The following is a 24977-nucleotide window of genomic DNA, read 5'->3' on the forward strand; positions in this document are numbered from 1 at the left end:
TCCCTCCCTCCTTCCTCTTCTCCAAACTTTCTTCTAACTTCCCGGCTCCTCCTCCATTAACCCCCCTCCTCCCCTTTGGTTCCCAACTCTTCTTTCCTCATGAATTATTCAATAATCAGCGGGCTCCAATCCGGGTAGTCCTGCCCCTTCTCTCCCTGGGGGCCCTGCCCAGCCAGTCCGCTCCGCCTTTGGCCGTCAGTCCCTCCTCTCTCCTTCCCCCCCTCCCCAACCGAGGTGCTGGCCCGGGCCCCAGTACCAGTCCCAGCCCCTGCCCCGGTTCAGGCCCCATCTTACTGCTTGCTCCCCTCCCTCTCTTTCTCCCTCCTTCGCTGGCGGGAGCAGACTCTGGGGGCCCAGTGGAAGCAAAGTAATTGGAAAGAAGGGGTAGGGAGACCTAGGTGCACCCCGATTCTGCCAGAAGAGGCCCTTGGGCGGGATTCTGAGAGATCCCTCAATTCCAGCCCTACCTCTCTGACTGTGCCCCAACTTAAGAGAGTCTTATGGTCTCCACACTTTCTAGATTAACCTACTCAGAGAGAAGGATAGACTATACCCACACCCCGGGAGAAGCAAAAACTCTTTTGGAGCTCTAATCTGGGGCGTCTTCTGGATTCTTGCGCTTCCCCCGTATGGTGGGGTACTGAAAGGACTGCGAGCAAAGAAGGAGGTGCGGGGGCAAGAATTGTGCTCCTAATCAGAGGGTTTCAGACCTGGGGGGGCTCGCGCCCCCCAAACTCGGATCTAATTGGGAACCAGGTGGCGCCATGGAGTTTCGAGCGCTGCTCTGCTGGGCGTCCCTGGCTTCTGCTCTAGAAGGTGGGTGAGTTTGGGGAAACTTTCCCTTCACAATTCCCAGAGGCTTTAAGTTTGGCACAGGAGATAAGGGGTTGATTCTCTCCTCACCCCTTCTCGGGCCTTTCTGCCCCTGGGCCGGGGAAAGGGAGCTGGATTGGAGGTTGTGGATGAAGGGTGGGGGTAGGAAGGGAAGGGGGGAGGTAGGCTGCCCAGCAGGGAAGTGGATTTTTCTTTTGTTTGCAAAGAAGAGGGAGTTGAATCTCTTGTCCTGGGACGTTTCCCACCTCAGCTCCTCATACTCTTCTCCCAGGCTTCAAAATTTCCTCCCAAGCCCCTTTATTTCTCCCCCCACTACCCTTCCCATAATAGCTTAAACTTTTCCCCAAATTCTTCCCTTCTATCTCTCCTAAATTTGCTGTATATACCCCCAAACTAATATAGTCTTTCCTCCTGACCCCTCCTCAAATGAGATAACTGCAAATGAATTTACACCTTACCTCCACTGCTATCATTATGCAAATAGTGCCTTAAATAACTCTTACTCATCTCGGGAGCAACCCACCTCCCCAAACCATATGGGTCTGCTCCCTAGTACCTAGGCCCCAGAACTTCAGCTCTTTTCACATTCTCCTTCTATACCTAGGCCACCAAACATCCCAAAACTATCCCCAAACATCCCAAAACTCTATCCACATTCACACCCCTTAAGATGTCTGTAAACAGTTTAGCTCTCAAATGAAGGGATTTGACTGGAATTCTTCCCCTACACTGATACCTTCCTTAGAATTATGTTCCATGTCACCAAAGAGTACTCACCAATCAGTCTTTGACACCCAAAAATCTACTATAGACCCCATCCCAAACCCAAAAATCTCTTGCTAACTAACCCTGCCACCCAGGCACCAGCTCCTGGTTATCCTGTAAGCATTTTTTTCTCCTTCTTCAAATATGTTTATCTTTCAGGCTCCTTCCCACCCTCCATTCTTTTGGAGGGGGAGGCAAGAGCCCTGTAAATCCCCTTCCTATTGCCTTGATCTCTTTCAATGAGCTTCCCTCCCCCCCTTTTGACTGCCTGGAATCAAAGGGGGTCTCTGGGAAGTGGGCCATGGAGGAGGTAAAGGGGAAGAATCAAAGGTATTTGGAAAATCCTGATTTCTCTTAGGGCTGAGCCATACAGAGCACTGGGCCATGGATGAAAGAGAAGTAGAGGCCAAAAAGCATGTGAGGAGGGCAGATAAACTCTGGGCTAGAAAAGGCTGAGAAATAGGATGGAAAGGAAAAGACTTGTGGGGGAGATAGAGGGAAAGAGTGAAAGAGAAAGGGGGAGAGGGAAAGTGAGAAGAGAAGAAAAAAGGGATTGAGGAACTAGAAGAAACAGAAGGAAAAAGGAATGTAGTCATCAGATGGTAGATGAAAAAGATACACAATATGAGGGGAATAGAATTGAGGGTTGCTAGAGAGGAGTGGGAATAGGAAAGGGAAACAGAGAATAGGAGAGAAAGTAGTGAAGAGGGAGACAGAAATGACACATCCAAGAGAGGCTGAGGCAGAGACTCTGTTAGAGATGAGATACACAAGAAAGAGATAGAGAAAATTACTGACAGAGATGATGTATAAATTAGAGACAGGAAAAACTCTTTCTGAGGGGAACAATGGAGGGAGGAGACCTCTACCTTCCTCCAATCCACTTCCCAGAACCTGTCCCCAGCTTTCTCTAATATTCCAACCACCCCTAGAGGGTTGCTAGGCGGCTTTGCCTTAGGATGGCGGGGCTCCCAAGTGACTCAGAGCCAGAGAGAGAAATCTTTTCCTTGGTAGAAGAGAATTGAGTGAAAGGGAAGAGGCTATCTTTTTCACCTTTTCTGTCTCTCCTTGAGGCCTCATTCTCCTCCCTGGACTCAGGTGGCTTGCCCCTCAAATCGACTATCCTCTGCACCCTTTACTCTCTTCCCAGGGCCCTGGGAGGCATTTTGCCCCAACTAGCCAAGCAATTCAAAGGGGATTTCCCTCCCCTACCTTTTCTCCTTTCCCTCCCCAGCCTAGGGCTCTGCAGTTTCTATTAATCTCCTCCTTCCGCCAGCCCCGCCTCCACCTCCCCTCCTAGCTGCAGAAGCAAAGCCAGGTGTGTGTGGGGAGGGGGGGGGCTTTCCTCATCTCCTCCCCTTTTCCTTCCCATAACCAGATCCAGATGTGAGGCCCCAATAGGGGGGCCAGGGCATGAAACCCAAGCGTCTAGGCCCTACTTCTTGGAAAATGAGAGTTGATTTTGTTGGGGAAAGGTACTTTTTTTTTGGGGGGGGGGTGTAGGTTCCAGTGGGGGAGCAGTAACTGAAAAGGAAGAACTACTGTCTGACGGATGGAATGTCTATGTTTTGGGAGGGAGTAGGAGCTGAGGAGAGAGAAGAGGGAGGGGGATGTTCCCTTTTCAACAGTCTTTTGCCCTACATCGGAGGGTTCAATGTCTTATGGGTCAGTGAATCAGTTCGATTTAACTAAATTCAACAAACATTTTTTAAGCATCTTGTTCTAGATACTGGCAATATGTTTAAAATATTTTTTTTTAATGATAGATCTTGCCCAGTCTCCAATACATTACATTTTACTGGTGAGATTGGGTGAAGGATGCTTGATGGTTTTTGTTGAACACCTTCCTAACCTTCTGCTTTCTAGACTTAAAGACTCTCTTCCATTATCCACCAATGTAGGGAAGAAGGCCAGGATCTTGGGGATCCCTCAGGGGGTGAACCAGGCATTTGCCAGCTGTTAGGGGTGGAGCTGGAAGCCAAAGAGAGAAAAGAAGACTAGAGGGTGAGGGAAAATAAAAACCAAAACATAGCAAACAAACCACGATTAATTCCCACCCCCACCTCTGGAGCTTCATTTTCTTTGCTAATAAAATCCCACTAATTCAGAATTGTGAGGTTTCATCTCCCTCAGAACCTTTACCCCCAAAGATCAGAAATAAGTGCGTCTATCTTTCCTGTCCCCCAGATTCTTTGACCTTGATTTTGCCTTTCTATCTTTCCTAGAGACCCTCCTGAACACAAAGCTGGAGACAGCAGATCTGAAATGGGTTACTTATCCTCAGGTGGAGGGACAGGTAAGAGCCAGGGCCAAGGATATGGAAAGAGATGGGAAAAGGAGACTCTAATCATTATAGGTGTCCTTTTCTCTTCTCCTTCTGTGTTCTTTTGATCACGATCTCATCCACTAATGTGAATTCATTTACCCTCTCTCTATGCAAATGATCCTCAGATCTGTCCAGCCCTAACCTCTCTCCTGTCTATCCACTCTTCCACCTCCAGTTGTCTAGTGGACATCTCATATTAGGTGTCTTGTAGATACATCAAGCTCAAGACATCCAAAATCAAACCTGGCCATTAAGGCTTCCAGCCTTAGAGCTGAGGGGTCATCTTCAGCTCATCACTCTCCCCTACATTGCTCCTCCCTCCCCCCAGTTCTAATCTGTTCCCATGTCTTGTTGATTCTATCTTCCTAGCATTTCTTGTATACATCCCTTTCTTTCCTCTCACATAGTTGCCACCCTAGTATCGGTCCTCATCACCTCACACCTGAACTATTTCAATAGCATTTTGGTTGATTTTCCTGCCTCAAGTGTTTCCCTACTCTAGTCCATCCTCTACCCAGCTGTAAAATTGAAGCAGGAAGGAAGGAAGGATGGAAGGAAATAAGCTTTTATTAAACACCTACCACTGTGCTAAATGCTTTACTATTATTTTTCTTGTTTGATTCTCACAACCACCTTGGGAGGTGGATGTTATTATTATACCTGTTTTACAGTCAAGGAACCAAAGCAAACCAAGAGATTAAATGATTTGCCCAGGGTCACACATTTGAACTCAAATCTTCCTGACTCCAGACCTGGCACTCTATCTACCATGCCATCTAGATGCCTAAAGTACAGGTCTAATCATATCACCTATTAAGTCAACTCCAGTGGCTCCCTATGACCTTTAGGATCAAATATAAAATCCTGTTTGCCTTTTAACACCCTTAATAACCTGCTGCCTTTCTATCTTTCCAGTCTTCTGGTACCTTATACCTCCCTTCCATGTATTCTATGATCCAGTGACACAGGCCTCCTTGCTGTTCCTCACACAAGACACTCTATCTCCTGACTGGGATTTTTACTGGCTGTCCCCATCCTTGGAATGCTCTCTCTACTCACCTCTGCCTCCTGGCTTCCCTGGCTTTCTTCAAGTTTCATCTAAAATCCCACCTTCAGGAAGCCTTTCCGGACTCCCTCTTAATGGTAGTGCCTTCCTTCTGATATTATATCCAATTTATCCTGAATATATCTTTTTTGTACATAGACATTTTCATGTTGTCTGCCCCATCAGACTATGAGCTCCTTTTTTTTTTTTTTTTTTGCCTTTTTATCTTTAAAGCTTAGCACAGTGCTTGGTCCATAGAAGGCACTTAATAAACACTTCTTGGCTTGACTTGAAGAAGGGGTCTTTGGGTGGGGGGTGGGGGGAAGAAACCTTATAGGATAATATCCTATCCCCTCAACCCTTCAAGCATCCCTCTCCTAAGCTTTTCTACTGTTAATCTCCCTGTCCTAGTCCTTTGGCTATTAGATCCTCAGATATCTCTTCTCTCTCTACTTTCACTTTCTCCTGCTCATCTTCTTTACTCCCATCTTAAAGGCTGACCCAGTCTGTCCTGAAATTGCAACTGTTGAACCTCGACCCTCTAACCTCTTATACATAAACCTTTGATCTCAGGTTCTGCTACCATCTTCCCATGCATAGATAGACCTTTGACCCAGATTCCCTACCAGGTGATCTGAGAAGAGGCCCATTTCTACCTCTTTGCTACTTCTGTTCCCCTCCCTTTCCCACATTCCCATTGCCTCTACTCATAGTATCTCTTCTCTGAATAGTGGGAAGAGGTGAGCGGGCTAGATGAAGAACAGCATAGTGTTCGGACATATGAAGTATGTGATGTGCAGCGGCCCCCTGGTCAACCCCACTGGCTTCGAACAGGTTGGGTGCCCCGGAAAGGGGCAAGAACTGTCTATGCCACCTTACGGTTTACCATGCTGGAATGCCTATCCCTGCCCCGGGCTGGGCGTGCCTGCAAGGAGACTTTCACTGTTTTCTACTATGAGAGTGATGCTGACACTGCTACTGCCCTCTCACCCTCTTGGATGGAGAACCCCTATATCAAGGTATCTAGACCCTGAAGCATCGAATACCATAAAGACTGGGAAGAGAGATGGCAAGTAGGGAATGGGGAAGAGGGAGGGGACTATATGAAATTAAGAAACAAATCTCTCATTTCTAAATAGAGCTTTATTTAGGGGAAAACTAGGGGACTAGCAGGGTACCTTGGTGTTAGGAAGGGAACAAACACTTGGGTGGGAGGGACTGAGTGAAGGGGTTGGTGAAGATGAACCTAGAATCTGGGAGAAAAACAATGGAGAATGGAGAAGCCAGGACATAGGCTCCAGAAGAAGAATGAGGTCCTAGGGAGAACTCAGAGAAGAGATGGGGCATTGGCAATAGTATACATGGGTCCTGGGAAACAGTTACAAATGTAAACGTTGCCTTCCCCACAAACCTGAATAGGTGGACACAGTTGCAGCAGAGCACCTGACTCGGAAGCGTCCAGGGATTGAAGCAACTGGGAAGGTGAATGTGAAGACCCTGAGACTGGGCCCTCTTAGCAAGGCTGGTTTCTACCTCGCCTTTCAAGACCAGGGTGCCTGCATGGCCCTGTTATCCCTCCACCTGTTCTATAAGAAGTGTCCCCAGCTGACTGTTAACTTGACCCACTTCCCTGAGACTGTGCCTCATGAACTAGTGGTGCCTGTATCTGGGAGCTGTGTGGCAGATGCTGTCCCAGCCTCTGGCCCTGGTCCTAGCCTCTACTGCCGGGAAGATGGCCAGTGGGCAGAGCAGCCAGTCACTGGCTGTATGTGTGCTGCAGGCCACGAAGCAGTTGAAGACCACACCAAGTGTCGAGGTGAGGGCTGCTCCCATATATTGCCAACCCTCAACTCCTGACCCCCACCTCTCTTTTATCCATAGGCAGGCAGTGTGGTGTAGTACAAAGAAAACCAGACCTGGGTTTTCAATCGTGACTGTCCTATTTATTAGCTAAGGGATTCTGGGGAAGTTTCTTTCCCAACTTTAATTCTGAAGTCCTTGCAATCTCTAATATTCTAGAACTCTGTGACTTCCAGAATTCTTAGTTCCTACAGCTCTTCTGTTTCTATATCTAATGGTCTCTCTTCTCTCAGGTTTTCTAGCCTTTTTTTTTTTTTCAGGAAATATCCTATGAGGTCTACTCTCTCATTATTAATGTCTCAGTCTGAGCAAATGGAATCCAGTAAATTCCCCTTCTTTTGGAACTTCCAATGTTTCCACAACTCACGGATTAATCAACCATAATCTCATAATAATACAACAATAATAATATATTTATGTAACATGCTAAGTTATACATATTCCCTTAATTGATCTTCAATACAACCCTCAAAATAGGTGTCATTGTTAGCCTCATTTTATTAGATAAGGAAGCTAAGACTCCAAGGATAAGTGCCTAGTTAAATCTCTGAGGCCAGGTTCAAAATTCATGACTTTAAATCACCTCTAATCACCTCACCCTTCTCCACTTTAGCTTCTTTCTCAAGCCTCAACCATATATATTCTTACATCCCTTTTAACCTAAGCACTAAGAATTTCATCAGGTCTTGACCAGGGACAAAAACCTCATGGACCTGACTTATTCAGTATGACCCCTGACTCCTTTTCTTCCTTTTTTTTTTTTTAAATATTTTCTTTTCATAGAAGAACACCTTTTCTTCTGTCTTTCTGGGTTCCTGACCCTCTCCCTTCTTTTCTCTACTACTGGCTGTTATTCATGAAACTTTGGAATCAGGTAAACTGTATTGAGGAATAGAAAATGGTTTTGGTGATAGTTGCTTCTCTTCCACAGCCTGTATGCAGGGAGCCTTCAAGCCTCTTGCAGGAGAAGGGTCATGCCAGCCATGCCCAGCTAACAGCCAGTCCAACTCCTTTGGCTCGACCATTTGCCAGTGCCGCATTGGCTACTTCCGTGCTCCCAAAGACCCCCTGGGAGCTCCTTGTACTAGTAAGTAACCAGGGCCCAAAAATCTGGTGATGCCTTGGCATCTTTAAAATTGGTGTGTGTTGGGAGGTCAGGGTTGAGCAAGATCTCTAATGGATCACTTCAGGATTCAAGCATAGAGCAAATATTCAAGCATAGTTCCATTCAGTTCGACTCAACCAATATTTATTAAGCACTTACTATTTAAGGTTTTGTGCTTTGTAAGAAACCAAACCAACTTTTTTTTTGTCTCTGCCCCTATCTCCCTCTGTCCATCTGTCTGTCTGGTGGGATTATTTTGGTTTCTTTTTTTTTATGTATGTGTATATTTCTCCATGTCTCTCTGTGAGTTGCTTATTTATTTGTCGTTCTGACTGTTATCTGTCTTTGCCTCTGACATGACTTCTCTGTGTCTGTGCTCCCCACCACCTTCAGCACCACCCTCAGCCCCACGAAGTGTAGTGGCCCGTCTCAATGGTTCATCTCTTCGCTTGGACTGGAGTGCTCCACTCGAATCGGGAGGCCGAGGGGACCTGACTTATGCACTTCGCTGCCATGAATGCCATCCACGGGGCTCTTGTGTGCCATGTGGGAGAGATCTGACCTTTGATCCAGGTCCTGAAAACCTGGCTGAACCCTGGGTAGGGGTTCAAGGGCTTCGTCCTGACTTCACCTATGCCTTTGAGGTCATGGCCATTAATGGGGTATCCTCTGTGGCCCTTGGACCCATTCCAGTGGAAGCAGTCAATGTCACCACAGACCGAGAGGGTAAGATTGGGGTAGGGAATAAGGATAAATGAGAAGTGTGGTGGAGCATGAAGAGCCTAGGAGGAATGTGGGAAACTAGTAATAGAAGACTGATGAGCAGGGACAAATGGACTAAGGAGGCAGAGGACCAGAAAAGTCTAGTTGGGTTGAAGCTACAAGGGAAAAAAGGAGAGCAAAGGCACTCAAGATCAGAGGTCTGTAGAGAGCTCAAGATTGGCCTGGGGCTGGAGAGCACAGAAGAGAGATCATAACACTAGGCAAAGCTGAGGAAAGAGATTATAGAAAAAATGGGGAATCTGAAGAGATTGGGAAGGGGAAGGAAAGGATTTTGCAGATCAGGGGCAGGTTTGTAGTGAAGAAGGGCCTCAACTTGCCTGACTTGTCTCTCTCCAGTACCACCTCCAGTATCAGATATCCAGGTGACAGGAGCATCTCCCAGCAGCTTAAGCCTGACTTGGTCCATTCCTCATCCATCCAATGGGGTTGTACTGGATTATGAAGTCAAGTACCATGAGAAGGTGAGAATTACTCAGATACTGAAGTCCTTGAGGTAGGGCAGAGGACCCCAGGGTTGAATTCCTGTGTTTTAAAGACAGAGTCAGTCATTACTGACTTGAGTACCCTTTGTGTAGTAAGGAAGAGGTATTGGGTTCTATACCCAACATTAATTTCCCACCCATCTTGAGACACATAAGACATAAATCATCAAAACAAGTTGTTCAATTCAGCATAAACAGTAAAAAATACTTAGGGGATGCTATCAGTGGAGGGGATGAGAGTTAGTGGGGAGAGGGTTGGAAGCTAAAGCAAGGGGTTAAACAGAGAACTTGAAATTCTAACTCATAGCCACCGTTTTTTTCCCTCACTGAGGACAGGGTGTGGAAGGACCAAGTGGGGTACGTTTCCTAAAAACATCAGAAAACCAAGCAGAGCTACAAGGACTGAAGAGGGGGACCAGTTACCTTGTTCAAGTTCGGGCACGCTCTGAGGCTGGCTATGGGCCCTTTGGCCATGAGCATGACAGCCAAACCAAGCTGGATGGTGAGAGATTTATAGTGGGAACTTATAGAGATTTATAGAGTGGGAAGAGGGTCTTCTGGGCTCTTGATTATTCTTTCTGTGGTAGATCTCGCCCTGATCTTTTGTATGACCACTTCCCCCTGACAGCCACCTTTCCTTCTAATCCACCTCCATCTCCATTTTCTCTTTTTTTCCCCATCATCATTTCCCATCTTAGATTTCTTGTTCTGTTTGTGTCCTCAGTCTGTGTTTCCTTCATACAGTCATACTGTGTGAAGAATGCTGAAGGGGAGGAGCACTGATGGCCAAACCCATCACCACCATCCTTCTCTAGTTCAGTATTGGGGAGGGGGAAGGAAGAAGAGAAAGGTCAATAAGTCAAATATTCCTTCATACCACTCTCCCAAGGGTTCTGCCCATTCTGACTTCCCAAACTTGTTCTCTCTGAAAATAGAGAATGAGAACTGGAGGGACCAGCTGGCACTGATCTTGGGCACAGCAGCTGTGGGGGTTATTCTGATCCTAGTGGTCATTGTCATCGCAGTCCTCTGTCTCAGGTGAGAACCAGCAGTTCCCATCCTCTATGCCCTGAAACAATCACTTGTCCCCTGGATCCAAGGAAAGTCAGATGGCATTTCTAGTGAGTGGGAAAGAGAACATGGATTTTATATTCAGTTCCTTTGATTCCCCTTTCTCCACCCATGGGAAAATGAAATAAATCTGAGTCTTGATTCTTTTACCTCTCTCCATTAACTACAGGAAACAGAGCAGTGGGAGAGATGCTGAGTATTCTGACAAGCATGGACAATATCTCATCGGGCATGGTGTGTGCATGGTATAACTAGATACCTGAGTTCTGGGCCCTGTCTTGGGAAGGAGACTGGGGTTTTGGGAGGAGAGGGACAGTGAGATTATAGAAAAGATATCTGGAGTCCTGGAGCCATTATGTACTAGTGGAAAAGATTTAGAGTCAGATTTCTACTACTTACTACTTATGCATCTCTGGGCAAGTCAGTTACACTTTTTGGGCCTTGGTTTCAATAGGGGTTGAACTAGCTCATTTCTTCCAGTTCTAAAGCCTATAATTCTGACATACTGTTATGAGAGTACTTAAGGGAAATGGTTGAGTAAGTGTAACCCTTCCTGATGGCTCCTCACTTTACTCCCCAGGCACAAAAGTCTATATTGACCCCTTCACTTATGAAGACCCTAATGAAGCCGTGAGAGAATTTGCAAAGGAGATCGATGTATCCTATGTCAAGATTGAGGAAGTGATTGGAGCAGGTGAGAAAGACAAGTTTGAAGTACAGGGTACTTGGGTACTTGTTCATGGAGTGGGAATATAGGGGAGGGATCTCCATGTTGTAGCTGGACACTTGGGCCTCTGGGATTGAAGTCAAGAACTGAAGTTAGAGAAAGCAAAGGGTTGTGCATAGGAAAGCGAGGCCCTCCATGCTGAGGAAAGTGAGACACCTAGCTTCCTTTTCTTCAGGAGAATTTGGAGAGGTGTGTCGGGGACGGCTGAAAACCCCAGGAAAGAAGGAAAGCTATGTGGCCATCAAGACCCTAAAAGGCGGCTATACGGAGAGGCAAAGAAGGGAGTTCTTGAGTGAGGCTTCCATTATGGGCCAGTTTGAACATCCCAATATCATCAGACTAGAAGGTGTAGTCACCAATAGTGTACCTGTCATGATCCTAACTGAATTCATGGAAAATGGGGCACTGGATTCCTTCCTTCGGGTAAGTCCTGTTTTCTTGCCCTGATAGCTTCCCTCGGTTATACCTTCCTAATCCCCATGGTTTTTTTCCTGAACCAGAATAGGCTATTTCTTTGTGTTATGAGACATCAAAGGTAAGATGCCTGGCTTCCCATACCACTCCCCCCTCATTCCCCTAAGATCATGAGATCCTAGATCTATAGATCTAGTTCAACTTGCTCATTTTACAGATGAAGAAACAGAGGCCCTCTCTGGCCCTAAGTCACATAGATAGTAAGCAACAGAGCCAGGTCTAACTTTCTTTTTGTTTTTCCTACTATAATTTCCCTCCCCTTTCCTTATTCTTTTAGCATAGATCAAGAAAGACTTATATGTGTTTATCCCAGAGCTCACACCATCACCCTGTTACATATATCAGTTAAGTTTCTCTGCAGAGACAACTAGTAGTACCTTTGTACTCCAGGGATAAAAAAGGGAACAAGAATTTATTAAGCTCCTACCATGTACCAGCCACTGTGCTAAATGCTTTGCAGATATTATCACATTTGAAATAGATCTCATGTAGTCTTGCTACACCCTTACCCCACCTCTCTAACTGCAGGGGACTGTTGTGACCCCGTTCTTGCCTCCCAGCTGAACGGCAGAAGATGTGTTGTTAGGTAACTTGGTAGTTTAAAAGCTCAATACTTTTATTACTGAGGTCAAGGTCAGGATTTGAGTCCCTTGTTTGTCCTATTTCCTGGTCACAAACTATATCTTACTCCCTGCTGACTATCCTTAGGTAGTAGCACCTATACTATGTAACTAGTAATTATGCTCATGTAGTAGCAAGGCCCAGACCAGGGGTGCAGCCTCAAGGCCACATGTGGCCTTCTAGGTCCTCAGGTACAGCCTTTTGACTGAGTCCAAGTTTTTCAGAACAAATCCTTTTATTAAGTTCTATGAAGTTTGGATTGAATCAAAGGGCCTCACTTGAGGACCTAGAGAGCTAGCTACACGTGGCCTTGGAGCCATAGGTTACCCACCGTTGGCCCAGACCAGCCTTAATGTTGGTAGCAAAATAGCCTGACCTATAGTATGGTTGGATCCATGCAAATCCATCAGCACAAAGGAAAAAAATTGATGGGTCAGTAGTATACAGGGTGTCCCAAAAGTCTTAGGGTGGTTTTAAGCTTTAATAGCTTGTTAAGGCTATTAAGGAAGCTTATTGATAAAACTTATTAAACTATAATATGACACCTTATATATAAAGAGCAGCCTATTAAAGGCCTTATTAAATAAATAGTAATACTATTAAAAAGCAGTTAGTAGATATATTTATTATCTGTTGGGTTGTAGAATATGTACTAAGGGATAGAAATGAGATATAAAACATAGTCTCTGTCTGATAATCTAGCCTAAAGAGACAGGATATACATACTTAGAGGACCTAGAACCAGATTATCCAGTCCAGCCCATTCTTAGATGAGGAAATCGAGGCTCAAAGAGATTTAGTGACCAGCCCAAGCAGTAGGGCTGGAATTCAAACTCAGCTCCTTCAACTTCCAATCTAGGGCACTGCCCTGTTCTCACATTGGTAGAGTCGTGCAAGTCTGGAACCAAGCAACAAAGTATAGGTTGAAAGGGAATCCAGGTAAGAAAGGGATCAGCAGGAATTGAGAGGAACATTCCAAGAGTGGGGACTGATGATTATCTTGTCAAGTCCTCCCACCTTCTCTGATCCACTATTCCCTTGTCTTATTTCTCCTTCTCCCAATATCACCCTTCCACTTGTTAGCTTAATGATGGACAGTTCACAGCTATCCAGCTGGTGGGCATGCTTCGGGGCATTGCCTCAGGCATGCGATACTTGGCAGAGATGAGCTATGTGCATCGAGATCTAGCTGCCCGAAACATTCTGGTCAACAGCAACTTGGTCTGCAAAGTTTCTGACTTCGGTCTCTCCCGTTTCCTAGAAGAGAACTCCTCTGACCCCACCTACACTAGCTCCCTGGTAGGTGGAAGGGTTGGGGGAGGTGGGATGCCTGGGTATTTGAGCAACAAGGGGAGGGAATGAGGACCAGGAAAAAGACATGGGGTCAGAGACTGAGGGCTTTGATGTTAAGGTTCAGGGGAAGGACTAGGAACTGTGAGACACCTGGGAAGATGGAAAACAGATCACTTGGGTCTCTTAATGGAGCAATATGGGGTGCCAGTGTGCATGTGGCTAGGGTTTGGTGGTTAGAATTGAAATTAGGGAGCAGGTAACCTTGATGCAGGTAACAATTCACATTTTATGATATTTTAAAAGTTTACAGAGCACTTTCATCATGACAATCCTATAAGGTAACTAGTGTGAGTATTAGTAACTCCATTTTACAGATAAGAAAACTGATGCCCAGAGAAGTATCACACAGACATCTGCCAGAGCCTGAATTTTAACCAACGTTTCCAGGCTCCAAGTTTAGTGTTTTCTCCTGATCTCTTCCACATTGCCTCTCTAAGAAAAGTTGATTGTCTGGGTTGTAGAAAGTAAGTCAGAGTTAGATAGTAAGAGCTGGTGTTGATGCCCTTCTCACCTTTTTGTTTAGGGTGGCAAGATCCCCATCCGTTGGACAGCCCCTGAGGCCATTGCCTTTCGGAAATTCACATCAGCCAGTGATGCTTGGAGCTATGGAATTGTGATGTGGGAGGTCATGTCATTTGGGGAACGTCCATACTGGGACATGAGCAACCAGGATGTAAGTCCCTTTCCTCAAGATATTCCCACTGGATATGTCTTACTTGCCCTAAAATACATTGTACAGAATTCTCCTGGAAATTTTCTTTGTGGTCTTAAGCTGGGAAGGAAGGGCATTTCCAGAGTGCTCTTCACTGAAAAAAGGGGGAGTGGGCAGGAAGACATCTTTGGTGTTTGGGGATAGTACTGAATTGTCAGAGGTTCATAGGATTTATTTGTTTTTGTTCTTTTATGTTTTTTAAATTGTTTTTTGGGTTTGGTTTTTTTTTTTTTTTTGCTTTTTGGAGAGGGCAAGGCAGGGCAGTTAGGGTTAAGTGACTTGCCCAAGGTCACACGGCTAGTAAGTGTTAAGTGTCTGAGGTCAGATTTGAACTCAGGTCCTCCGGACTCCAGGGCTGGTGCTCTATTCACTGCACCACCTAGCTGCCCCTGATTCATAGAATTTAGAGCTGAAAGGGACCTTAGCAATTATATAATCCAATCCTCTCATTTTACAGATGAGTAAACTGAGCCCCAAAGAAGTTAAGTTACTTGCTTAAAGTCATAAAAGTAATAACAGAACCAGAATTCAAACCCAGGGATTGAAATGTATGGCTCCAAATGCAGCGCTCTTTCCTTTAGGGAAGGAGAGGCTGGAGTGAAGGCTAAGAAAGGCTTTATATCTGGACCACAGTTCAAAGACCATAGGAGGCATTTGAAGGGTTTCTCTCCATACCTATACCCATCCCAAACAGAGTACATATAGGTTGGTCATACATTACCAATCTGGTTGCCATCCCCGAAGCTGTTGTTAACAAATCTTCATTCAAAATACCCACTGCTCACCAGACCTCACGATTTCCTGACCATTTTTTCCTTCCCACCTGTCAGGTCATCAATGCCATTGAACAAGACTACCGGCTACCACCACCATCAGACTGCCCCACTTCCTTGCACCAGCTCATGCTGGACTGTTGGCAGAAGGACCGAAATGCAAGACCTCGCTTCCCCCAGGTGGTCAGTGCCCTTGACAAACTGATTCGTAACCCTGCCAGCCTCAAAATTGTGGCCCGGGAGAATGGAGGGTGAGAACTTTAGTCTTCTATTGGTCTACCATCTGACATTCTACATGAAAATTGGAGAATCTCCCTCCTCCAGAAAGTTGCTTTGCTGATGTTATATGGAACCATTCTCTGTCTGCTTCCCAAGAACTGGCCATTTAACAATATTCTATCATGTTATTCTCTGCCCCTTCCCTTTCCTTGCTCCCAGTGCTAATAATGCTCAGCCTTCCATACCCCTCCTTTGCCCCACAGGGCCTCCCATCCTCTCCTGGATCAGCGGTTGCCTCATTTCTCAGCCTTTGGCTCAGTGGGCGAGTGGCTTCGGGCAATCAAGATGGGTCGATATGAAGAGAGCTTTGCAGCTGCTGGGTTTGGCTCCTTTGAGCTGGTCAGTCAGATCTCAGCAGAGTGAGTTGTGGGCCTGTGTGGGGAAGCAACAACTGTGGGAGGCATGGGGGAATGGAACCAGAAGAATGTCAGAGGACCTGGGTAGAGTTCTTTGAGATTGACCTATATGTAGTATTAGCTTTCCTTTTTTGAGTAGAGATAATTGCTTTAATAGCATCCCTGCAAGAACAACCCTACAACAGCATCAGTAAAATCAAGCACATTGAGAGTTTCAACAGCCCTGTGATTAAAAAAAAAAAGGAGATTCCAAAAACCTTAAAATCTGAACATCTAAAAATCATGAAGAAAATTATCTTAAGTGATTAATAATGTTCCACCTGCTACTGCCTCCTTTCTATCTTGAACTATTTTTGTTCCATGAATGTACATTCTCCTTTTTTTCTGACTCCATCTTCCTCTTCTTTCTTCTTCTATTTTCCTCTGTTTCTTGCCCTGTTGTCCTGTGTCCCTAGAGGAGGATGAGCAGGATGGTGAGGGGATTCAAACCCAGGGCATTCAAGAAAGGTTAGGGATATTGAGTCTTAAGAAGAGGAGACTTGTGGTGAGAGTTGGCGTGATAGCAGCCTCCAAGTATTTGAAGGGCTGTCATGTAAAAGAGGATCTAGTTCAACTTGTTCTGCCTGGTCCCAGGCAGGATTAGGATAAAAGGATGGAAGTTTCCAGGAGGGGCAGACTTGAAAGAGCTTCCCAACAATTGGGGCTATTCTTGGTGGAATAGGATGTAGTGAGTTTTCTGTCCCTGGAGAAGTCCTATGACCAAGAAGATTCATGTTTTGGATAAAGATTGGACAAGATGACCTCTGAAGTCCTTCTGTGCCCTAAGTACCCAGTGTGTGTGTCTCTGCTCCCTTTCTCTTTGTTCCCCATCTCTTTCTTCCCCTCCCCATTCCTTCTTCACAGTCTCTTCAGGTTAGGTCATAGAATAGCTCACAGGTCCAGCCCCCTTCATTTTACAGATAAGGACACTAATTGTCAGAGAGGTCACATCAATACTGGAAGAGCTGGGGCAAGAACCTGTCTCCACTTTCTTTTCCCTGACTCTGCTTCACTCTTCTCTCCCCATATCTCTTCTCTCCTCTCTGGTTCTTTCATTTTCTATCTCATCTTCAGGTCTCCCCTTTGGTCTTCTCTCTCTCAGTCCCCAGTAGGAAAATCTTCTCTGTTGGTCTTTGGTTTTCACTTTGTCAACTAGTCAGTTGGTCAGTGAGTGTTTAAGTGCTGCTCTGTGCCAGGGACTGTGTTAAGTGTAGTTGATTCTCTTTTTCCATCTGTTCTCTTTCCTCAGGTTTTTTTCCCTCCATCAGCCCCTTCCTGCTGCCCCCTTCTCCCTCTGCCGCTTTATGTGTGTGTTTCTCTCCTCTTTTCTTTGGCTATGAGAAGCAGTGTGGTATAATGAAAAGAACACCATATTTGTCATCTGAAGACTCCAGGTGAAAGTCCTAGCTTACCCACTTATTACTTCTTTGACGAGTCCCTTCATCTTTCTGGGCCTCAGTTTCCTCATTTGTAAAATGAGGATGTTGTACTCAATTATTATACAATGTTTACTCATGCAATGCTTCTACCCATTCCACTTTCTGAGAACCACCAAAGAGATTGTACATATCTTTAACCCAACCCTCTCCCTCCTGGAATCAGGAAGACCTGAGTTCAAATCCAGCCTCAGATATTCACTAGCTGTGTAGCAATGGGCAAGTCATTTGACTTCTGTCAGCCTCAGTTTCCTCAACAATAAAATAGGAGTTATAATAGCTAGTACCTACCTCCCAGGATTGTAAGGATAAAATGAAATAATATTTGTAGAGCACTGACCAACCTGTTTGGATGCTTCCAGTCCCAAGAAAAAGTATAGATGTAGTGAGAAATTAGGACTCTTAAAGAACGATGCTGACAAATTAGAAAATTCTAAAGAGTGGCAATCAGTATAGTGTGGGGTCTCAAGATGATGTAATATAAGGATTTGTAATATAAGGAACTGGGGTTGTTTAACATGGAAAGAAAATAAGGGAGATGTCCTCAAGTATTTGAAGGTCTGTCACATGGAAAAGGAATTAGGCTTGTTTTGTTTGGCCTGAGAGGACCAAACTAGGAGCAATGATTGAAAGTTAGATAAGTAAATACAAAGGTCCTCCCTCAACCTGTAATTGAAACTCCTGTCAATCAATGCAAATCACCAGTAACTCTACCTTAGAGTAGGTGTTCTTAGTTTTTTAAACTATTTTGATAACTGCCTTTCAGTATAATTGATTTCCTTTATAATCCTTTGTATTTTGTTTTATGCTTTGAAACAAGTAAAATGAAACTGAGGCAAAAAAAAGTTGGATAAATAGATTTCATCTCAATGCAAGGACAAATTTTCTAATAATTAGAGCTGTTTTAGTGTGGAAAGGACTGCCCTCAGGGGACAGTGGGCATATTAGAGGGGCTAAAACAGGCCAGAGAGCCATGCGTTGCTGTTGTGTAGAGGGGATTCCTTTACACATAAAGGTTAGATAAACTTTGAAGTCCTTTCTAACATGAGATCTTATGAGAAATTACTAGGGAAGTTAGAATGAGGATTTCTGAGAGAGAATGCCTATAGTGACCTAATGACTTCTACTCTTCCTTGCCATAGAGATCTACTCCGGATCGGCGTCACTCTGGCAGGACACCAGAAGAAAATACTGTCAAGTGTCCAGCACATGAGATCACAGGCCAAGCCTGCAGCCCCAGGAGGGGCAGGAGGACCAGCCCCCCAATATTGATCCCCATTTCTTCTGCTGATCCTCCCCAGGAGTTCACGTCCCTGGAACAATCCCAGGAACCCAGGATCCCTGACCTATTCTTCCCCAGCAGAGTTGAGGTCCTGCCATACTCCTTAACCCTGCTGTATTGCACTTTGAACTCATGGGGGATGGAAGTTTGGAGAGACCAGATTTGGGGATTCAGTCACATGGGAGTGTTTGAGGAGAGTTCATGGAGGACATATCCCCTTTTCCCAGGATCTCCCAGTCTTTCCTTCAGAACTGATTATCTCTTGAAGGAAAGGTAGCAAAAGTTAACCAATCTCCAATCTCCTAACTCTTGCTCTTCAACCTGTCGTTGGGAGAGAGGGGTGATCATAGCTCCCTCTCAGGGTCCTCCCCACTGTTGAATAGGACTCCTCAGGTGCTTCTCTCCCACCCCTAAGGGGCCATACCCCACACAGACCAAAGAGAGGACAGAGGGACAGTCCCGTGTTATCAGAAGTGGAATGATGTCACAGGAGGCAGGGAATCAACTGTGAACATGCAGGTGTCGCATATGACATCATTTTCCTGGCTGTTTTGTTATCCTCCTGGAAGTGATGTTGTCACCCCACTTCATTTTTTTATCCTGTAAATGCCCCTACCCCACATCTGCCGCCTTCATATTGAAGGTTTTTTTTTGTTTCGCCTTTCCGTTTCTTCCCAATTCTTGTCACAACCTAATATCTCAGGGGCCCTGTCCCCCTTGTTGCTCCTCTTTTTGTGCAGGCTGGGATAAGAGACCACAGTGTACCTTGGTCTCTTGAACAGTGCATTTGTCACAGCCCATCCTCCCAAGATGGGACATCCCATTCTGGCCCTGCCTGATAAAGGGTTTACCAGAAGAGGACAATAGGGAAGCGTTCAAGGGAAGGGCCCTGGCCGACAGAAGTTCCTTGGAGGGGTTCTTAAATTATAAAGATGTTGAGGTGTGTTTTTTTTTTTTGTATAAATAAAAGAAAACTAAGAAAATTGTGGACTCTGGGACTGAGTTGGAATGAGGATTAGGGTCAGAAAAGTGTTGAATGGGTTGAATAGGGTCAGAAATAGTTGAATGGAGGAACAGGGAAGAATTAGGGACTAGACACAAGTCCTTGAAGTTACTGGGCCAGAGTAGAAAGAACAGGAGCCTTATTTGTGAGTGTTTGGGGATGGGTATCTGCTAGAGAACTAGAACTCTTGGGTTCCCAGCCCCAGGGTATTTGGGTTTGTGTGAATGAGTCATTGGCAGCTGCTCCTAAAGGCTCCAGTTGTTGCTGCCAAAGCCCTGGGCATCTCTGGGGTGGGGCTGTCTCTCCCTCCTTCCCAGGCTGTCCCTGTCCCAGCAGGAATCCTGTGAGAGAAGAGGGGAGAAATGCAGGGCCTGGCAGTCCAATTCAGTAGACCCTGGGGGAAGGGGAAAGGGGAGATTTGTGGGGACCCAGGCTAGAGTTGAGGGAGCAGTTCAGGTAGGAGGGAAGACAGCTGTGGTCCAGATGTTGACAGCTGAGCTTTGCTGCAGAAGAAGGAGCAAAAGGGGTGAAATGAGAGGGGTGGAGTTTACAGTTATAAAGGAAGGTTGGGAAGGCTAAGGAGGGGGGAGTGGTAGTAGAAGACCTTGATTCCTGTTCTATCTTCCTGAAGGGAGGACATTTCTATTCAGGAGGAAACCTTGGCTGATCCTCCTAGCCAATGATGAAGGGGAAGAGGAAGCCTGTCTGGATTCTTTCTTCCCTTTATTACCCTCCCCCCCATTCTGCTCAGATCAGGAAGACAGGGCCATTCCCACTTTAGCATTTTCACTTTGTCTCCTCATTTCTGTCCCTGATATATGACTTTCTTTGTTTCTCAATGTTTTCTCTTGTTTTGTCAATCTTCCTTTGTCTCTGTCTCTCTCACTCCTTTCTGTATCCAGAGCTACACTGACATTTGGGAATGGATGCCACTGATGAAGAAGGCCTTTGGGGCAGTGTGGGGAGGGGGAGGGCAGTGACTGAAGGTAAATGAGCTATTGAGGCCCACTGTCCTCTGCCATTTTTATATCAAGGATGCCCCCTTGTGGAATGTTAGGCCAATCCTACATGCCCTTCCCTCCCAGGCACTGGCAGGTATACTGACTACCCCACAATTTTCCTCTCTGCATAAATCCATTCGTTCTTTTAACTCAGTTATCTTTCTGCTACCGTCCCCACAGCCCCATTTTTTCCCTACAAAGATAAAATAACACATGAGTCCCTAGTGAAAAATGAAAGTCATAGATGGAGGAAAACAAGATAAATTATGCACATAGGGAAACTGAGTCCAGTGAAAGACTAGGTATTCTGGAAAAGTGGATGGGTTCAAGTCCTGATTCAGCCACTCAATAGCTGCTTTTAACTTCTGAGCCTCAGTTTCTTCAACTGAAAATGCAGATAATAACATCTACCTGTTAGTGTTGTGATGATCAAATATTGTATGTGAAGCTCTTTGCAGTCGTAAAAGGGTTCTATAAATGCCAGCTATTATTATTATGTTTGTAGCTGCTAGGAATTTGGTGCTAGTGACCTCCTTCCCTTCTCTTTTCCTCTAAGTACATAACATAGTCAGAAAGTCAAGGAGGAAGTTAGAGGAGAAAGAAGGACCAAGGGGTTAGTGACCAAAGGCAGAAAGGCAGTACTGATGCTTTGCTGGGCACTAGCCCATGGATCAATCTCTTGTCTTATCGGTGATGGTGGTACAATGGTAGATGGGAGAAGAAGGCTGCCTCATGCTTCCCAGGCTTCTACGAATATAGAGTCCAGTCTAATCCCAAAGTAATCTTCCTGCCTTAGCTTCAACATGGGCTGCTTCCTGGAGTCAAGAGGAAGGACAGCCAAATAAGGCTAAGTGACTGGACTTTGGGAACCCTTTTTCCCATCCCCTATCAGACTCATCTTCACTGGAGATGAGGAATATCAAGTCTAGGACTTAGGGTCCACATTCCCAGAAAGGTCAGTTTAAGGGAGTACATGAACTTAGATGGAAAAGCAATTATATTTTTACTTTCACTAATCTCTAGAGATTAGTGAAAGTAAAAATATAATTGTTATATAAATTTCATTATCATTTCCTTCAATTATGAATGAATGCAACAAAAATTATTCTGAGAAGAGGGTTGGTAGTTCATTGGCTTTGCTAGATTTCCAAAGGGATCCATGATATTAAAAAAAAAAAAAAAGGTTAAGAGTCACTGCCTTAAAGGCTTAGAATTGGTAGCTCTAGGAAAGGAATATGGAGAGTAAAAGTGAAGGTATCTTCTAATATCCGGGTGATTTGCCTCCTTCATGTCCAAATTTCCCCCGTTCCCAAGGTCCCGTCCATTCTTGGTATAGCTAACCTAACCTGGATTTACACTGGTAGACTTGAAGTTCCCAGAGACAGTCACAGCTATCATGTCACTACTCTGGAAGTTCTAGGGACAACCTTGGAGAATATGTGTGGAGGGGAGAGACTATTCACCATAACACCTGACGCCCCAAGAAACTAGTCATCATGACACTATTAAGTCTTAAACATGAAACATTTGCTAAACAATAAAGTAGAAATAACAATAATAAAATTCACTAGAAATCAAAAGCAGGAATAATAAAGATATCAACTCATTTTCAAATCTGTGTCACACTCAATCAATCAATCAATATTTATTAAGTAGCCATTAGGGTATTAGGGCAGCAAAGTAGCACAGTGAATAGAGCTCTGGGCTTGTAATCAGGAAAACTCATCTTTCTGAGTTCAAATCTGACCTCAGACACTGACTTGGGTAAGTCACTTAACCCTGCTAACCTCAGTTCCTCAACCATAAAATGATTTGGAGAAGGAAATGGCAAACCACTTCAATATCCTTGCCAAGAAAACCCTAAATGGGGGTCACAGTCAGACATAACTAAAACAACTCAACAGCAACAAAATAGTCATTATTATTGTTATTATTTATGTTATATGTATTATAATGCGCCATGCACTGTGTGTGCTAAGCACAGGGGATATGAAAAAAGACAAGAGGTAGTTTTTGCCCACAAGGAGCTTACAAGCTAACATGCAAACAAACATGCAAAGTAAGCCATATACAAGGTAAACAAGAACTCACTGGAACGAAGAATTGTAGAGGGTTTCTTGTAAGAAGTGGGCTTTCAGTTATGAATGAAGACAACAAAAGTTTCTTGAGAAGGTGATCTATGGTCAATTAGCTCCACCACATTTCCAAAGGAGTCCATGACATGAAAAAAAAAAGATTAAGGACCACTGGCTTAGGGCTTGAGTGTTGGTAGGTCTAGGAAAAGAATATGGAGAATAAAGGTGAAGACAATCTAATTTCCAAATGGCACTTAGTTGGGACTTGAAGGAAGCCAGAGAGGTCAGTAGTCAGAGCAGGCGAGGGAGAGCATTCCAGGCATGGGGAGCCTAGACACTGTCATACAGTGTCTGTCAGGGAGAGTAGAAACATTTAAAGTAATCTATCGAGGATACCCAAGCGGAAAATCCAGTGCTCAGGGCAACTGCGGGCTTTGATTGTCCTTGGTCCCTTCAGAACAGTCTGTATAACACAAAGTTGGTCAGCTCCTAGCTGCTCCTGTTCTGGTAGTACTCACTCATTGCTTTCATGACAATCAGCAAGACAGTTCCTCTCCACTGATCAGAAAGTTCCCAGCAAAACCTCTGAAGCTGTCTCAGAAGCCTTCAATGTTTTCTGTACCTTTCTCTTTGTGACATTCTATACTCCCCTTACTCTCTTGTATCTCTTCCTATAGCTTCTTTTCTTAGATTTTTAACAGTTCTTAATGCCTCAAATCAGAGAATCCTAATGCAGTGAATCACCTTTAGGAGGTAAAACTCAAAAAATCCTTTTGAGAAAAGGGGACACAGTATATAGAGCATGGGAGCCTCAAGGTAGGAAGTTACTGTAAACAATTAGTCATCAATTAGTTGTATCCAACTCTTTATGACCTCATTTGGGATTTTCTTGGCTGGATAGATACTGGAATGGTTTTCTGGGCACTTTTGATGTTTTTTTTTTGATGTTTTGATGATACTTTTTCCACAAAGATACTGGAATGGTTTGCCATGCCCATTATACAGATAAGCAAACTGAGGCAAACCGGGTTTAAAAAAACAAAACAAAATGGGTCACACAATTAGTAAGTGTCTGAGGCCAGATCTGAACTCAGAAAAATGAGTCTTCAGGCCCAACACTCTATCCACTGTGCCACCTAGCTGCCCCTAGTGCCTTGCTGAATTAATACTTTTTTTCCCTGTAGAATATTATTTCAATCACACTTATATAATCTCCCTCACAGTCTCCAAACACTTAATTGATTTGTAATATTTTCAGTTATAAACTTCAAAACTCTAAAATAGTCATATACAAATGAGCTGATGGACCACAGTGGCCCAAAGTCACCTTTATCTCAGTCTTTGGTCTGCATTCAAACAGGTCCCTTCAGTAGTTCACCTGTGAGGGCAGTTCTCTATCTGATCTTCAGAACAATTGTCTATGCTCAACACTTAATTGGTTTCTTCACAAGCTGATTTTTATCTTTTTTTCTTACACCAATATTTATTAGTTTGTTTTTTACTTTTTCAACAATTCTTCTGTTCATATATGGAAGTAGGCAGCATTTTACATCAGGATGCATATATCCTTCTTCTCAACCCTATTCCCATCTCCCTCTTTTCATCTAAGAGCTGGATGGCTACCCCCTCTTCATACCTGAATATGGGATGGTGGAGATCAGCAGAAGGATACAGAAATCAAGGAGCTTCGTGACTGTGAGAGGGCATGAGCTGAGGGCTAGCCCAGGACTTTGAGGTATAACAGTAGGATGCCCAAGTCTGTAAAACTGGTTGAGATAGTCTTGATACCCTTGACCTGAGCTCCAGTTCTTTCCATCAAGGGCTTATCTCCCAGTCTCCATGGCAACTAGCAAAGTTTTTAGAGCAATGGCGATGAGGGCAGAGGGATGACGGTGCAACAGGATTAGAAGCACTCTTCCCCTGGGAGGGAGAGGGGGAATCTCTCACTGTCCATTACTCAATGCTATCATCAGGGTGGCGTCTGATCCAGCCTTTGAACCTTCTTCCCAGAATCACAGCTAACTACCTCTGACTGAGGAGGTCAGGGGTAGCTGCGCCTTGAGGGAAGCAGGTCTAGAGCAGGTCAAATGGAAGGATCTGCTAAGGAAAGGTTACTAGGGTCTAAGGGTTTGGAGAGTAATAGTGTCCTTTCTCCCAAGTCTTAGGAGTTAGAGCTCTGTCTCATGCTTCACCTTTCTTCTAACATCTTTTCTCATCCTCCAATTTGATATATACATGATAAATACATACAAATCTCTCTGTAAACATATATGTACATATACATATAGGCATATACATGTATTTGTAGACATTTGGGAACTTTGATATCAGGTATATGTACTGTATATATGCATATATACCCATATACATATGTTCATATATACATGTGTAAGCATGTATGCATACATATGCACATATATACCTATATCCTTAGGTTATATACACACATATATATTTATATATAATATATATTTCTAGATGAACTTTCTCCCCTAAAACCCCAGACTTGAAATACATATTTATATCTCTCCTAGAATAATATAAAGAGCCATGTTTTATAAAAAAAAATTTTACT

General features: G+C 44.5%; 1 protein-coding gene across 1 annotated transcript; it reads left to right on the forward strand.

Annotated features, from left to right (window-relative positions):
• Window positions 1-208: 208 nt before the first annotated feature.
• Window positions 209-19306, forward strand: EPHB4 (EPH receptor B4). Its single transcript, XM_069063252.1, has 17 exons — window positions 209-816; window positions 3825-3895; window positions 5702-5989; window positions 6390-6786; window positions 7762-7917; window positions 8329-8661; window positions 9055-9179; window positions 9537-9702; window positions 10136-10238; window positions 10441-10505; window positions 10852-10965; window positions 11174-11421; window positions 13177-13392; window positions 13970-14119; window positions 14989-15182; window positions 15414-15569; window positions 18184-19306. The coding sequence occupies exons 1-17, from the start codon at window positions 765-767 to the stop codon at window positions 18311-18313; spliced, it is 2964 nt and encodes a 987-aa protein (XP_068919353.1). The 5' UTR covers window positions 209-764; the 3' UTR covers window positions 18314-19306.
• Window positions 19307-24977: the final 5671 nt, after the last annotated feature.

The sequence above is a fragment of the Petaurus breviceps genome, unplaced genomic scaffold (assembly GCF_028583685.1).
Source record: "Petaurus breviceps papuanus isolate PSGF00001 unplaced genomic scaffold, PetGlider_PUasm1.0 90537, whole genome shotgun sequence".
In the NCBI taxonomy this organism is placed as follows: Eukaryota; Metazoa; Chordata; class Mammalia; order Diprotodontia; family Petauridae; genus Petaurus; species Petaurus breviceps.